The sequence below is a fragment of the Pongo pygmaeus genome, chromosome 12, assembly GCF_028885625.2.
Source record: "Pongo pygmaeus isolate AG05252 chromosome 12, NHGRI_mPonPyg2-v2.0_pri, whole genome shotgun sequence".
Lineage (NCBI taxonomy): Eukaryota > Metazoa > Chordata > Mammalia > Primates > Hominidae > Pongo > Pongo pygmaeus.
In genome coordinates this window covers 107429081-107445088 of record NC_072385.2, presented here as the reverse complement: position 1 = coordinate 107445088, position 16008 = coordinate 107429081, and the positions used below count along the sequence as shown (strand labels likewise).

General features: G+C 53.6%; 1 protein-coding gene across 5 annotated transcripts in view; it reads right to left on the bottom strand.

Moving 5' to 3' along the window:
* OTOF (otoferlin) overlaps positions 1-16008 on the bottom strand; it is a 101374-nt gene that overhangs the window by 44934 nt on the left and 40432 nt on the right. For 4 of the 5 annotated variants that reach the window (XM_054474896.1, XM_063648871.1, XM_063648872.1 and 1 more), the window contains exons 5-6: positions 14133-14314; positions 1306-1379 (exon numbers count right to left, since the gene is read on the bottom strand). In XM_054474896.1, the coding sequence (XP_054330871.1) occupies positions 1306-1379; positions 14133-14314 (256 nt within the window). Of the gene's footprint in view, positions 1-1305; positions 1380-8211; positions 8257-14132; positions 14315-16008 lie in introns of all 5 variants that reach the window. The other variant, XM_054474898.1, reaches the window with a different exon arrangement.

Sequence of the window (16008 nt, the reverse complement as noted above, 5' to 3'; positions counted from 1 at the left end):
CAGAAAGCTGAGAGTTAAATTCGAGGTTTACTTAGTTGCTACCGCTTAGAATGTTATGGCCTGAATAACTGCAGTGTTTTTCTACCTAATCCCGATCTTGGATTTGAACGGCTATTATATCTGGTCTTGCCTTTTTATTTTAATTGAATGCTCTTTTATTGTATACCACTTACTTAGGCACTGAATATCTCTTATGGAAGAAGGTAGGGAATAAAGAATCCATACTTTTGCACCTCTCAATAAATAGCTACCATTTGTCTGGTGGATACTCTGTTCCAGGCACAACACCAGGACTTTACATGAGTATCTCTAGTCCTTAGAGCTGTGCCCTGCCAAGATGGGCGTTATTCTCACGTCACAGGTACAGAAACAAAGGCTTAGGAAGTAACTTATCCATATCAAATAGCTGATAGAATTCAGAACCTAATGCATTGGTGTGTATTCATCTAATGAGATGCAGACATGTGGATTCCGAACAGTCACCCAAGGATGCTGGGTTTGGTCCTCAGCCAGCAGCTGTACTCTCTCCATTTAAGAAGGTGAAGGGCACGGCTGGAATTGGCATGGGGGCGAGAGGGTGGGGGAGAGAGCCTGAGGGCCAGTGGGCCACAGAGGGGATGCTAGGGTAGGGCAGCCCGGAGCCCCGATGGTGGGCCCGTGATGCAGAAGATGGCCCCCTCCCAGCTCCCCTGTCCTCTCCATTTCTCCCCTTGTCTTCCTCCAGGCCTCCTGCCTTCTCTGCAGCAGCTGTCTTCCCCTCTCCAGTCGCTCCTCCGGGAGGGCCCAGTGCCACCTGCTGCTCCAGCCTCCCAGGCCCGGCCCTGCCGCGCCCTCCAGCGGCCCCAGGACCTCCCCAAAGGCCAGGCTGCAGCCTGGTGAGAGCGCGCGGGCGGGCCTGCCGCCGACCCCACACTAGTGGGACGCCGGTTTCCCCCCAGAAATAGGGAGTTGGCCAAACAGCGTTTCTTAATGGATATTCTCTGCTCTAATTAAAACTCTGGGCTTCTGCGTGAAGAAGGAAGAACGGGGAGCAACGAGGGCGGGAGGAGCCTTGTAACCAGGCCCACCCGACAGAGGGCGCTGCCCGTTTCCCTCCCTCGGTCCCAGGGCGTCTCCTTTCTAGAGGGACACGCATCACTGGGCGGGGCCTGGCCCTGGGCCAGCCAATGAGAGTCCAGGCCCCTCCCAGATGGCTCTGGACGACCTATCCCAGGAGGGCCTTTTGGCAGCCGGGCAGGGGCTGGCAAGCGGCGGGAGGGCGCCGCGAGGCGCGGGTCTGCGAGGCTGACGCAGCACCTGTCCTACCTGGTCTTTGGGGCTCCTCCTTGTGAGACCGGTTTTTGCCGAGCTTCATGGCGGAGAACACGCTCCTCCCGGCTCTGTGAAGGGGGCCGCCAGAATGAGGTGCAGGGAGAGGGACGCATGGAGGAAAACACACAAACACAGAAGAGCCAAACATGAGAAGGGAGATGGACCCGGCCCCTCACCTACTGGTCCCGAGACAGATCGGGATCTGTCTTCCCAAATTGGGAGCCATGAGGGGGAATCAGGGCAGTGAGAGACCCCTTCACTTCCGCCTTTGCCATCCTTTCACACACGGAGGAGAGGGATGGGGTCCCCAGCAAGCAGGGAACGTGGTCTTGAGCCGCAAAGAGCCCTTTTAACTGGAGCTCCTCTGGGTCTTGGACTTTTCAGTCTGATCCCAGCCCCTCAGTCTAGTCTCCTCAGAGCTCCGAGCCCTGCCAGTGTCCCCACGCTCATCCTCCCTGGCTCAGCTGGTTGGAGAGAAAGCCCGAGGACCGGAGACAGAGCATCAGAACGGCGGGGCAGGGACCAGAGAGGACTCAAGGGCAGAGGCTGATGAGGAGATGGGAGATCTGGTTGAAACGAGCTGTTCAGTTCTCAGATGGCCCTGGTGCTCAAAGCCTGACTTGTCTTTCTCCAACCTCTCCGTGTTCTGGGATGCTCCTTGGTCCCCATGAAAAAGGGGGAGATAGGCCCTTTCCCATCTATCTTCGGTCCTGGATTTTGCCCCTTCTACCTGTCCCCTCTCACTGCCGAATTCCCCTTTCCCCCAACCCCAGGAACTTATGGCAGGCTCCATAGTTCCTACCTCTTCCTCTGGCTTGCTGTGGCCTTGTGCCCCCAGGTGAAGGGCCTTGCAGTCAGGGGGGCTGAGGAAAAGGGGCAGGGGTCCTCACTGCCCTTCAGTGATGTCCCTGCAGCCGAGCCTGTGGTTCCTGGCTCCAGGAAGCCCCAGGAGCAGGATCAGCAGAGGGTAAAGTGCAGTGTTCCGTTACCGCATCCATATTGCATGAGTGGATACCTGACTCTCTCCACTTCCCATTCTCTCTCCTCCTGGGTATGGCCCCATCATCCTGTAGGTCCAGGTGGAGCCAGGTGCAGGCTCCAACCTGGAGCTCACTTACAGCAGAGTCCACCCTTTTTGGGTCACACATCTCCCTGTGGAGGCTTGACTATTGTTTCTAAGAACCCAGATCCTTGTTCTTTATGCTGGGCAATAGGAGGTTGGGGAAAACCTTTCTGTCCTCAGGCAGATGACCTAGAAACCTCAAGCCCCTCTCCTCAGGATTGTGGAGCCAATCTTATTCCCCAAACCTGGCCCTATCCCAACCCAGGACCTTTCTTTACTGTTCATATGCAGGACAAAGCACGTTCATATCCCAGTGAGGGAGCAATTGAGAATCACCCTTTTCACGTGGCAGCAGCTCACAATTTAGGGAACATTAGCATGTTCTTGAATTCCTAAAAAGGAATGGAAGAAGGCTGATGTGTCTGCACTCTTCAGTAGCATACCGTCTGAAATACGACAATGAGAAGAAAGGGAAAGAAAGAGGCTCTAAAATCAAAGCTGATGCCTTTAGAATTATTTTTAAAAGCTTCCTCCCTTCTGATGGGGGAGGTGAGTTACACACACACACACACACACACACACACACAATGGCCAAAAAGAGACTACATAGGGCCAAAGGCCTTTCCAGATGTCTGCAATGTCTGCAATGTCTGCAGATGTCTGCTCATTTTACCTTCCTGACAATCCTCTGAGGGCCACATGCTTCTCCTCATTCAACCAATAAAAAGACTGAGGCTCAGAGAGGGGACAATAATCACAAGGTCACACGGTGAGTGGCAGAACTGGGATTGAGGCAGAAAGCTCCTGTGTTCTAGGCCAGCAATATTTTTACTGCATCTCGGGTCCTTTGCCTCGATGCCGTAGGACTGCACTTTTCTGTGGGCAAGAATCGCATCCCATCCTGACCATTTGGGATTTTAGCTAAAAAGGCCCCAGGGCTGGCACCCATAGGTACAGGTATGGTCTGTGTGCCAGCATAGTTTACAGATCAGGATGCTGTCATCTGTGGAGTCTCACAGATCATACCCATGTTTACAAAGAAGGGGCTCATTCAAAAAGCACCCAATCATTTGGGAAGGGACTGCTGTGCATGTTAAATTGCTGGTGACATAACATTGAACAGATCAATGAACCCACCAGAAATAATCGTGTGATGGTGGGGAAAGGACCACCCTGGCTGGCTTGCCCTGAAGCATCCTGTAGGATTTCGCCCCACCTGCTGGCCCCAAGGACAGGGGTGCTGGCTGTCCTGACCCCTGCCATAGGCCCAGCCTCAGAAGCGTAGTTTCTGTGGGCTTCCTCGTGGGTCACTTCCTGTCTCAGTGCTTGGGATTCCTTTTTGCCCAGCCTTGCTGCTCAACTATGTCTCTCCTGAATTAGCCAGGAGTCTCCTGCAGGGCTCAGCATTTGACTTTGTACCATTACTTCTTGGCCATTCTTGGGCTGTGTCATTCTTGGAGTCCCTGGCCCTTCCCCATGTGTGACCTACATAGTTAGCCTTTGCCATTGCAGCCTGCTCCAGCCACAGACTTCCCTCTCCCCTCCCCCTTCCCCACTTCCCCAGAGGGGAAGTGCTCTGAGATGGTAGGTCAGAAGCAGGCCCTGCCTGGAGAAGCCAGCTGCCCTGCCTGCTGGGATGGGATCGGGCCCTGCTGCCTGAGTCCCAGGGAGAGTGCAAGGTAGCAGGAAATGGTGGCTTTCAGAGGCTGGTCCCATGGACTCACCCAGGTGGAAAAGGACCTGAGGCATCCCTGGGGCACTTATGGCCCTTGAATTTGAAAGACACTTTATTTCTTAACACAAACAGATTTGAAAGAAATGATTGAGGCTTTAAAAAACTATACTTGTCCTGGTCCGGTGCGGTGGCTCACACCTGTAATCCCAGCACTTTGGGAGGCTGAGGCAGGTGGATCACTTGAGGTCAGGAGTTTGAGACCAGCCTGGTCAACATGGTGAAACCCCGTCTCTACTAAAATTAGCTGGGTGTGGTGGCACATGCCTGTAATCTCAGTTACTCGGGAAGCTGAGGCAGGAGAATCGCTTGAACCCAGGAGGCGGAGGTTGCAGTGAGCCAAGATCGCACCACTGCACTCCAGCCTGGGCGACAGAGTGAGACTCTGTCTCAAACAAACACAGAAACAAAAACTATACTTGTCCAACTGTCTCTACTACACCTCGAAGCAATTAAAAGGAGAAATCTCTCCCTTCCCAACCTGCGTAATTTTAGCTGTCTGCAGTGGTAGTACTGGTAGCACTCCTGTGTGCCTGGGAATATCTCAAAAGGATATTGTCTTTGTCCCTTTATTAAAAATGCAGAAATGTGTAGTGAAGGATGTAATTTCCAGAATTCTTACTACAGGCTCTGTACCTCTGATTCTCCTAGACTTGCTCTTCAATGAATCTGAATTGTGATCAGTACAGCATGATGTCATCACTGCCACTGCCCTTTGTAATTTTCTGATCAGTAACACATCAGAAGTTCACTATAGAAAAAGCCCTTTCTGCCTGATTGCAGCACCAGTTCCCGGAAAGCAGTATGCCTACTTCTCTTGGCAAACTGTAAAGGAGAGTTTTGAAATAAATGTCAACTTAATCAGGGAATTTTGAAGATTATCTATTTGTCTGAAAGACTTAGATTTCAAAAAATGTAATTTGCTGATAAGGTGTCTGTTGTCCTGGCCTTTTTTTGTTTTCAAAATAAAATTCTGCATTTGGTCTAGTTGAGTTCTACAATGACCAAAAATAGGATATGGTGAGAAACAGACAAAGAAAACAAGCCAATAATCAACTTAATGAAAATTCACCTTACAATCAAATGGCTCCTTATTCTTGGGGGTATTAAAGCTTGAGAAGCGAGAGCCAAGGGGAGGCCAGTATCCCAGGACCCTCTGAGGATTTAGAATCCATTTGAGTTTCCTGTGGCCGCATTCACCATGGTCAGAATGAAATGCACCTACAATCTAGACTGGTATTTATCTCTAGAGAAATAATGCTAAAATTAGTTCACTTATTGTAAACTATAAATCTGATGATTTCTCTGCTCATTTTATGGCCCAGATTTAGAAGCATGTTGCTTGGCTGTGTGGTGCACACAGGGTCCTAGGAAGAACTTAGTATTCATAATGACTTGGGAACATTCACCAAACTAAATTTAGTGACCCGAGTGTTTCATTAATTCAGGTCTCTGGATTATTCTGAAAGCTAATAGAGACCTGACCATAAATGAGCTGCAGGTCGAGTCCATTCACTGCCCAGGGCTTCTGCCCCATGACTGGCTTCAACTGGAACTACTAGGCTCATTAGCTCAGGCCTCAGGTAATCAATCAGGATAAAGACTCCTATCTATGAGAAATAGGGTCTGTGGTCCTTCTTTGCATTGCTCAAACAGCCCAGTTTTCAAAACCTGGGAGCATGTTATCCAAGCACCCCTAAATGGGTTTATTTAAAAAAATTTCCATGCCCCAAGGCACAGGGAATTTCGTAATTTCAGTCTTTACAGGTGTCTTTGAAAGTGCGTTGAATTTCAGTTAGTTTTTGAATAGCTTTCCATAGGTGGGCAGGATAGGCTGACCCTTTATACAAGAACCACCCTGTCTCCAAACTGGCCCCTTTGCACATGTGCCCACGTTGTACCAGAAGGCTTGGGGGACCCACACACAATTGTCCTGACCTCAGGATTGTCAGAGAAGCTGGCTCTTCAGTTCTTGCTGGCGGCCCAGCCGTTTGCAAGGCTTAAGCAAGCAGCATCATGGAAGATGATGGGTGTTTTCTCATCTCCCCAAACCAGCCTACCCCAGAATGTCACACAATATGAGTTCTTTTGTGGGTTGAATCTTGTTTCTCTACTTCAGCTTAAATTTATTTCCATTTATCTCTTCTCAGTGGAGATAGATACCAACCAGCTTTGCCACACATTAACATTTCAGAGATTGAAATCTGTCTCCACAGTTTTCTCTCCTCCAGGCTAAAGAGTTTAAATTTGTTCAATCTCGTCTTAGAAATCTCATTTTCCTATTCTTTCAATAGTCCTATTGCTCTACACATTATAATAATAATAATACTATATGCCAGTTTACTTTATCTCATGTGCTAATTAGAGATGGTAAGAAATTAGGACAGAGAAGTGCTAGGGAACCAGTATTTTTGTGGACCTACTATGTGCTGGCACTGTGAGGCACCTCTTACTCCAACTGTAGCCAGTCAAAGGGATCAGGCCAGTCTGTGTCCCTGTGGGTTTGGCCTGGGACAGACTGGGGAGCTGGGCATCAAGAAGGGCCTTAGAGTATTGCAGATCTCAGGCAGAGAAGCTGGGGATGGACAGGCTGCTCGTATCTCATTCATATGCCCTTTACATCTAAGCATCTATGGAGAAACCTGAACCCTTGAGGACTCCCTAAGAGGACTCCCCAGCTCAGCATTCCCCATCATCGCCACCTGCCCTGGATTCAGTTCCCTGGCTCTGAGCCTTGACACATGCTCTGCCTATGCATCTTCCCTTACTGGGAACCTGGCAAACTCCTCCATCCTTCAGGTCTCTGGGCTGGAGCTCTTCCTACACAGCGCCATTTCCTCCATCACTACAGTGTTAACACTGCATCATCATTGCTTTTGCTTGTGTGTAACAAATGTGAATTAGAACTCATACATTTTTTGAAGCAACGAATGAGGCTGTGAGTTCCCCAGGATCTTAATGCCAGGGGATACCCCAAGCCCACACCAGTGTTGATCAGTTCAGACCTCTCAACACACAATCCTGATATTTCCATGATACCTTCAGATGAACTAATTCTTAATATATTGAGGCCACAGTTTTGAGCAAATCTCTTAAGATCTCTGGGGCTCAGGTTGCTTATCTGGAAGACAAAAAAGACCACACTCCTGGCTTTGCAGCTGTCATTGGTGTGTGTCATTGGAGAATTAGATTAAATTTAGAGTACAGTCAAGGTCTCTAAATTTCCTGGGTCTGTGGTGAGCTCCGGGTCAGAAGTCAGTTTCTGTGTGTTCTGGTTCCAGCTCTGCCCCTGTTCTGAGACAGATTTGTCATCTGTAAGAGCAGGTGCTGACCAGAGGCCTCCTCCAGTGTGGTCCGCCTTGGCTACCCCTGCCCTTGTGATATCCCGTGATGCTAGAGTCCTCCAGATGTCAGTGTGCTTCTAGGGGTGCCTACGAGACCCATTCACAACCCCCAGCCTTCGAATCTTTCCAGACCCTTGTGACTGGCCCCTCCCACTTGCAGGACCCTTCTCCTGTCCTCTCCAGACAGCACCCTGACCTCATTTTTCCAGGAAGCCTTTTGGGGAGATGAAGATAGAGAGGGCCACCCAAATGGTGGCCTCTCCTTAGCTTCCTTGGGGTCTGCAACTCCACCCACGACCTGCAGCTGCAAAGGGTACCCAGAGCTCCTCCTCCTTATGCCTCCAGCTGCCTGGCCCTGCCTCGACCCTGTTGGGAGAGGGGTCCCTGAGGTCCTCGTGCCCCTCTCCCCTTTGCCTTTAGCTGTCCCCTCCCTCCCAGGGAAGCCCGAAGGCCACAGGATGGGGGCTGAACAGTGGAGGATGAACAAGACACGGAGAGGAGGACAGTCACCCCTGAGAGCCCAGAGTGGAGACCAGAAGGTCTGGCCACCTCCCGTCCCCACCCTAACCCCTCCTCGTCCCTCACCCCTGTGGCCAGGTGAAAAGGCCTCCCTGGGCCTGCATGACCCGTGCCGGCTCCACCACGACAGCCCACTCCTGAGCCCTCTCAGCCGAGCCCATCCCGCCCTCCGCAGCCTGTGGGGAGGAGGCCTCTGCCCTCGCAGAGACGCTGCTGCGTCTGCCCTGGCCTGGGACACCTACTTGTGTTCGTCATCTCTGCCTCCCTTGGTCTTCTCTCTGCCTTTGCTGAGTAGGGGGAAGAAATGAGGAGACAAGGGGACACGTGTGAGGCGCTGTGGACCAGAGACACTGGCCTCAGCCCCAGCCCGGCGGACCTGCACGCTTCCCAGGGGCCTCCTTGTCCCACAGACCTCTCACCCCACAGCTTCTCACCCCACAGCCTCTCACCCCACAGCTTCTCACCCCACAGCCTCTCACCCCACAGACCTCTCACCCCACAGCCTCTCACCCCACAGCTTCTCACCCCACAGCCTCTCACCCCACAGCTTCTCACCCCACAGCTTCTCACCCCACAGCCTCTCACCCCACAGCTTCTCACCCCACAGCTTCTCACCCCACAGCTTCTCACCCCACAGCCTCTCGCGGTAGCAAGCCTAGGTGGGCAGGGTAGGGGTCCCATGGCCCTGGGTTCCGCCTTGGGGGAGAGGGGAGGGGCCCACAGTGCTGGGCCTGGGTGGCCACTATTCCAACCCCAAGCTCTGATACCTCAGGGCCTCAGCTCATCGCCCCTACCAGGCTAGGATCTGATGATTCCACAATGTGGGTCGCAGCTTCCTCAGGGAACACAGGGTTAGATGAGCCTGGCCACCCTCCAGGCCTGGGCCACCCTGCTCCTCTGCCCGCCGGCTCCCCTGCTCCCCTGCTCCCCTCCAATGGGGTGGGAGCTCCCAGGCTCTGGGGGCCTCTAGGGGAACAGTGGGCTAAGCCTGCTCTGTGAGGGTGAGGCAGGGCTGGGGGTCCTGCTACGGAGTGCACATGGGTGGATGGGGGCAGTTCTAGGGGTATAGGTGGGGCAGTAAGCAAGCTACTACTCCAGGGCTCAGAGCAGGGAAAAACAGCGCTCCTATCTCACTTTAGGGAGGCTTCCAGAAAACTTTTCTGGAATGTTCTCTCAACGCTTTCCCAGTGCTGTGGCAATGAGGATGAAGAGAGGAAAGTGAATAACAATTAGCAAATTATTCCTCTCCTCACACCCTGTTCTGGCACAGGCCTTGCCCAGGTAGACTTGACTCCATACCACGATGGCTCAAGACCTGAAGGCCTAGACACAGCACAGCTGCAGTCCAGCGCTGGCCAGCTAACCTTTACGTTAGGCAAGCAGGTCGGTCTGTAATTCAAAGGTGTTAACATCAGCCAGGCCTCTGGCTGCCCCCACATCAGCTGAGACTACTAAGTGGAGAAGAGCTCACAGCAGAGGAGGAGGACTGTGTCTCAAGCACAACATCCTAGCGTGCCCGGCTGCCCTGGCTCCTCTGAGCAGCTTTGGGAGCTGCTGCAAGCTCTGGGGCTCAGCCTGGAGAAGGGAGGCAGCAGAGGATTTTCTAGCTCTCTAGGGGCCGTGGGAACTGATTTAAAAACACTCTTGGGGTGAGGCTGCATGTACTGGCCCCACATGCACACACTTCTGCGTGCCCACCCTTTGCCCCTCTGTCTCAGAGCCCCACCATACACACGTGCCCCGCTGCCCTCTGGCCCCAGCATAGGAGGAAGTTACCTGGCTTCCGCAGGTCTCCTCTGGAGTGGAAGAATTATCAATAAGGAGAATGAGAAAAGTGGCTCCTGCCCCAAACTCTTCCCAGATGAGACCCAGCAAAGAAGAGACCAGCAGAAGAGGGTTTGGGCAACAGAAGGAGGTGGGGGTCGTGGAGGGCAGGAGAGCCAGGCCAGGTGGAGAAAATGAGAAGAGGCTATAGTTGCAGAATACAGGGACTCAGGAGGAAAAGCTCAGGTCTCTATAGCTTAGCTGCAAGACTAAAGCTGGGATTTCTTTCTTTGTCATCTCTAAGACGTGACTCCTAAAGACAGCATCAACAGCAGAGCCCAGAATCCAGAGTCCTCCCTGGTGTCATGCAGTGCATGTGAGTGTGTGCAAACACATGGGCACTTGTGTACACACGTGTGTGCATGTGAGTGTGGTCAGGGCCGAAGTCACTTCTCTCCAGAGACTAGGGCAGGCATATGCTGCCATGCAAGAGTCTGGAACACCAATTTTGTGCTGCTGAGAGTGGAGTGCCCATGAGGTTAGGGATTCATTTCGTCTCTGCAACACTGGGAGCCTGGGGAGGCGAGGGGAACATTGAGTAAATGAGCTCCCTATCCCTGCCCCTGGGCCAGTAAGGCTCCTGTGTGGGCAGCTTCTGCAGAGCCCTTGGTATAGGGTGGGGAGCAAGAGCTGAGAAGGTGCTTGGACAGCACCTGAGCCAGAGGTTCAGGTGCTGCTCAGGGTAGAAGATGACATCAGGGTAACATGGAGTCAGTGAAGAGGAGGAAGTGAACACTGGCTGAGCACCTGCCACATGCCAGGCACACGGGTGGGTGGCTCACAGGTGCACCTCACTCAATCCTGGCACTTCTGTGAGGCATCCGTGAGCCCCGTCTCACAAATGGGGAGGGGAGTTCCCAATTAGCAGAGCTGTGAGTGGAGCCTGTGCTCTGTCACACAGCACAGCTTCCTGGCACATTCCTGGGGGCATTGTGCAAAAAGCCAGCAGAAATCAGGGCTTGGTGGCAGGAATTATGGAAGTGGGCAGAGTGGCTCAGAGGGCATGCGGCTGATGAGAGCCTAGGGGAGGTGGAACCGTTGGGGCAGAAGGTCAGTGGGCGGTGGGGTTGGTGGTCATTCAGGCAGAGCCCCCATACTGATTCCCTGAGGAGGAACGGGGTAACTTCATGGCAGGTTCTTAGGGTCTTAGGAGTGAGTGTCACAGCAGCTGAGGCCTGAGGTCCACACTGCCCCTGCTTAGAACCATCTGACCCCCAGAATGAGGACAGGATGAACATGGGTGAAGTCCCAGAGAAGCAGGCCAGGCAGGGCAGGGCTGGGGGGTGGGCCCAGGCCCTGGAGGGAGAGGTGTGGAGTGCCCAGAGGATCTCCTGGCATCAGCCTCCCCTCCATCCATGGAAGATTCCAGCCTGGGCCTCCCGGGGCCTGCCTGGGCTGAGGCTATTTCCTGCCCACTCACTCTACCTCCCCGCAGCCCCCAGCAGGCCTTCATTTCACCCTATCAGCCAGGGAGTGGCCAATCCCCACACTGGACCCTAAGGGTCAAGATGGCCGGTGAGACACTGCTGCTTGCCAGCAACAGGGTTTTCTTCTTGCTCACTGTGGCTAAAGCAGGAACAAGAGGGCACTGTGAATATTGAATACCCTGATCTATAAGGGGATTGGCCTTCCCAGGAGAGGATGGAGGACAGGGAGCAGAAGCAGGGGAAGCCTGCCTGGGCTCCTGACGCGGTCAGAGGTGAGGCACCGACACCGCTTTCCCGGTGCTGTCCTCTTTAGGGAGTAGGTGTTTTCCTGATAAAAGATTGGCCAAGTCCCTTCTGGAGAGCTCTCTGGCTTCCTCCCAGAACCCACACTATGTGACAAGGGTGAGATGCAACATCTAGGGCTGCGGGGCCAGCTTCCAGGTCCCCCTCCTCACCTCAGCACTCCTTGACCCAGAACTCACTGGCCCCATATGGGCAGCCAGGATTAAGCTACAGGAAAACCCCAAGTTCTTGAACCTGCTCCACCTTCTCCTCACCAGCAAATGGCCCGTCTCTAGAATTTTTCTGAACCCCTCTTTTCCACAACCAGGCCTGCTGGCTGCATGGCTAGGCCTGGCGGGAGAAGGTGTAGCAGCGATGCCTGACACCAAGGTGCTCTCAAACCTGGGCTGGCAGCCCCAGTGGCAGCAGGGAAACTGTGCTCCTGCACACGGCCCCTGCAATGCAGGGTGGGGGTGCCTGGCTTCGGCTGTCACCCTCTCCCAATTCCCAGTCCTGGGGTGAAGCCCCTCCTTTTGCTCCCGCTTCTTGCTGCTACCCTGGGAGGAGCCACACGAAGATGGGGAGAGGTGGGAAGCCACCAGCCTGTGAGGAAGGGTCGGGGGAGCCCTCTTATCTCCAGATTCCTGGCGCCCAGGGCTCTCTGGGGCTCTAAGCTCTCCAGAGTCCCCATCAGCACCCTGGTCCACTCTCATAGGACCGAGTGAGAAACTGGCTGTGTTGCTATGCCACCCCAGGGAGGTTGCCTTCGTGGCTGCTAAGGGCTCCCAGGATGTGTTTCCCATGGATGTGACCCACAGGTCCGGAGCGTCCATGGGTCCCTTAGGACCTCAGAGTTGGAGGGGAGCCAGATTTAACCTGCTGAACCCATTCCTGTTACTGACCTACAGGGGCTAGTGACATGCCCAGTGTCACTCAGCCAGTGAGTGGCACAGTCAAGATGGAACTTAATGGGCCTTAGCTCTCCTGATTTGGGGCCAGCATTCCCTTCCCTATGACTGATGGCCCTTGTGTGGCTTCTGATCTTGTTCTCTGGAAGCCCTTTCTTAGAGCCCAGCCACAGTTTCTGGACCAGCCCTGCCAACCTCTTTCCTGAATGGAGACAGTTGAGGAGGACCAGGTGGTGCCCACTGAGTCAGCATCCCTTCACTCCCCATCTGGGTACTGCTCCTCTTCTCACGATTTCCAACCCAATTCCTGACTCTTTGCATTGTTGTGAGCTACAAGAAACCTGTTTGTCTGTCACCAGCCCGGACATGGGCAGCACTCAGCACTTCCATTGCCACCTGTTCCTCTGTGATCCCTCCGGCTCTCCCAGCAGCAGGGCAGGGGGGTTTCATTGCTATGTCCTATTTTGCAGGTGAGGAGAGAGGGTCAGAGACTTGCCAAAGGTCACACGACTAGTAAGAGGCAGAGCTGGGACTCAGGCCTGGGTCTTCCGCTAAAGAGCCAGGAGTCTGAGGGGACAGGCTCCAAGCTAGCCTGGGGCTTCCCCATGCCCGTGGGTGGCCTGGAGTAGACAGTCCCGCCATATTTGTTGCAGGCCTGGTCACTTTGACCTTGTTACTATTACTCATCTGGCTCCCAGGGTTTCTGAAGCTTGTGTGTGTGTGTATGTGTATGTGCACACGTGTGCACTCATGCACCTGTGTGTGAGGGGTGCTTAAGGGGGTGTGAACTCATTCAAGTGCAAAGGAGAAAACATATTTGTCCCATAAAAGTATATCAGTTCAATTACACTAATTTAGAACCTATGGTTTCTTCAGCAGAGGGACTGAGTAAACTACTTGGAAAGGAAAGTGCAGAAGGAGCTTACAGGGATACGTTTCCAGTGGCACAGAGGGTCCCTTCTCAAAACACACCCTGGTCCTTCAGATGCACCCTTGACTTACTGGCATTTAACACGTAATTCCTAGTGACTTAGGAACCCATGGACAACATCTTACTAGACTAGCCCAGATTCTGTCCCCTTGGTCTCTAATAGTAATACAATTGCATTTTCTGTTTTGTAAAAATAGTGCACGTGGAATGAGCTGTCCTGGACCCAGCTTCCTGTGATCCATGGGTGGCAGGACACTTGCAGGGCGTGATGCTGGACTCTGGAGGTTCCCGGGTGCCCTCCCTTCTCAAGAGGAAGAAAGGCCAGGGCCCAGCCAGGATCTTTGGCTTCACTCTGGCAGGAAGAGCCGCCCTCTCTTGGGCCTCCTCACTGGGCCAGGGTAGAGGTCAGGCTGCTGGCACCTGGTGGACACTGCTGGGTCTTGAAGCAGAGAGGCCAGGGCCCCTCCTATCCCCGTCTCCCCTTCTCTGAGAAAGGCAGGAGATCTAGCCCCATCCCTGTGTTAGAGCTCCACCTCCCTCAGGGCCATTGGGGAGGCCTTGGCCTTGCAGCTCCATCTGAGTCCCCTGCTCCCTGCCCAGTGACCTCGGAGGTGAACGGCTGGGTGGGGGGCTACAGAAACATCTTCCCACCCCTTGGATGTCTCTCCAGAAGCTCAGCCCTGTACTCTGAGCCCAGCTAGGCCTAGAGAGTCCTCTCAGGGGGACCAGGCCCCAGGCCTCTTCCCCATGTCTTGGGAGCAGTGGGCAGCCAGAGGGGCCCTGCCTGTTACCTCCGGAAGCTCTTCTCTCCGGGGGGCCGAGAGCTGGCCCGGGAGCCTGGGAGCAGTCCATCCGTCTCTTGGCTGTCCTTCTCTTCCTCTTGAAGAGACTCATCTCCCAGGAAGTCCCCATCGTCCCAGGAGCCCACTGTGCCGTCAGTGGCCTGATACTGGACCTCCATGCACAGGCTGGTCTGAAGGGACGGAGGCGGTGGTGAGCAGCTGGGATGGTGACAGCAATCTCCATCCCGTATATGTGGCTGCTTGGTGGTGTTTACATAGCGCTTCCACACCCTTGCCTCACTGGAGGAGGTCAGGATGGTATGATCCCCTCTACCCCATTTTGCTGATGAGAAAACAGAGGCTCTGAAAGGCTGACTTGCACAGACTGGGTCAGCTTACTGGGATCTGGCTCCAGGTCCCACTGCTGGTGGTTCCACTCCTCCCTGGTGCTCAAGGTGGAGGGGCCTGGCCTGCCCGGGACAACTGAGCCTGGACTCACCCCCTGAGTCCACTGTCTACATAACCGAGAGTGTCATTCAGCATCCCCATGATCAGGCCACCTCCTCTCCTCAGAACAAGGGCTGCCTGCAGGCATGAGGCGCGGCCCGCCGGAAATCGGCTTGTTGGAAATGTGACAAAATGAGCTGAAAGTGGCCTCTGGGAGAGGAGCCCAGGCCCCAGGCTCACACTCACCCTTCCTACCCTGGAGAGGGAGGGAATCTTGGGAGCTGCCCTAGGGTTTTCCTCTGGGAAAAAGTATAGCACTCAACCCGGGCTCAGGCTTAGCAATGGAGAATCATGATTGGGCTTCCTGCTCTGTGTCCCGGGGCCATTACTTTCTTGCAGCTCTAGTTTCCCCCCAGTGCCCAGGGATCACCCTTCCTCACTGGTCTAGAGGTGACTTGTGCCTGTGCCCCAGACAGGCGGCCCTCACTCAGTGCTTGGACACTCCAGCACCCAGGCTTAGATTTCCCAAGGGAAGGGAAAGGTGCACATATTTTCTGAATCCTCACTGTGCTAGGCATCATGCTAAGATGCTTTAATGTACACTCATTTGATCTTTTCAACATTGCAACCTACCTTACCTAGCTATCAGGAGGTTAAGTTACTTGCTTTAAGTCACACAGCTAGGAAGTACTGGAGCTGGGATCTGAGCCCAGGCTGCCTGACTCCAAGCCCCATATCCTTTCCACGGAACAAATGTGACCCTCTTGGTGGAACCAAGTATATTGTTGTGAGAAAATGGTGGTCTCTGGCATTGGAAGTCCTGGGTCTCCGTGCTGGCCCTGCTGTCCACTGTGGCCGAATCCATTCCCCATCCAGGACTTCATTGTTCCCATTCATAACAATGGGTAGCGGAGATGGGTGGCAAGTGGGCTAGGAGATCTGTCAGTCCTTTCCTCTGCTGACATCTTAAGTCTGATTCTGAAAATCCAGGGCATGGGCTGTGCTGTCTGTCCATCCCTACTCACTCCCCAATTCTCTCATCTCGCTTCCTACACTACACTCTTCATCCAGGCTTCTGTGTTCTCCTCCCAGCCCGCCTTCCCGTGGGTATCCATACGTAGCTTGTTGTGTACCCCTTCTCCCCTTGCTGTGGTGGCTGAGACTCCGGTAACTTTAAGAAGCCCTCACTGCCCACCCCTGCCCATGGGAGAAGAGGGTTCCTTCTGTTCTAGCTCCCTGTGGCTGCAGTCCTGGCTTCTGAGGCTGTTTCTCTTGGCCACTACATACGGCCATATATTACACAGAACCCCATTGGGGGACCATGGCACAGCCCCATTTTATACATGGGTAAACTGAGGTCAGGAAATAATAGCTAACAATATTATAGATTTATTGTGCATATCTGTTCTAAGTACTTTCTGTGTATTGTCCTTTAATC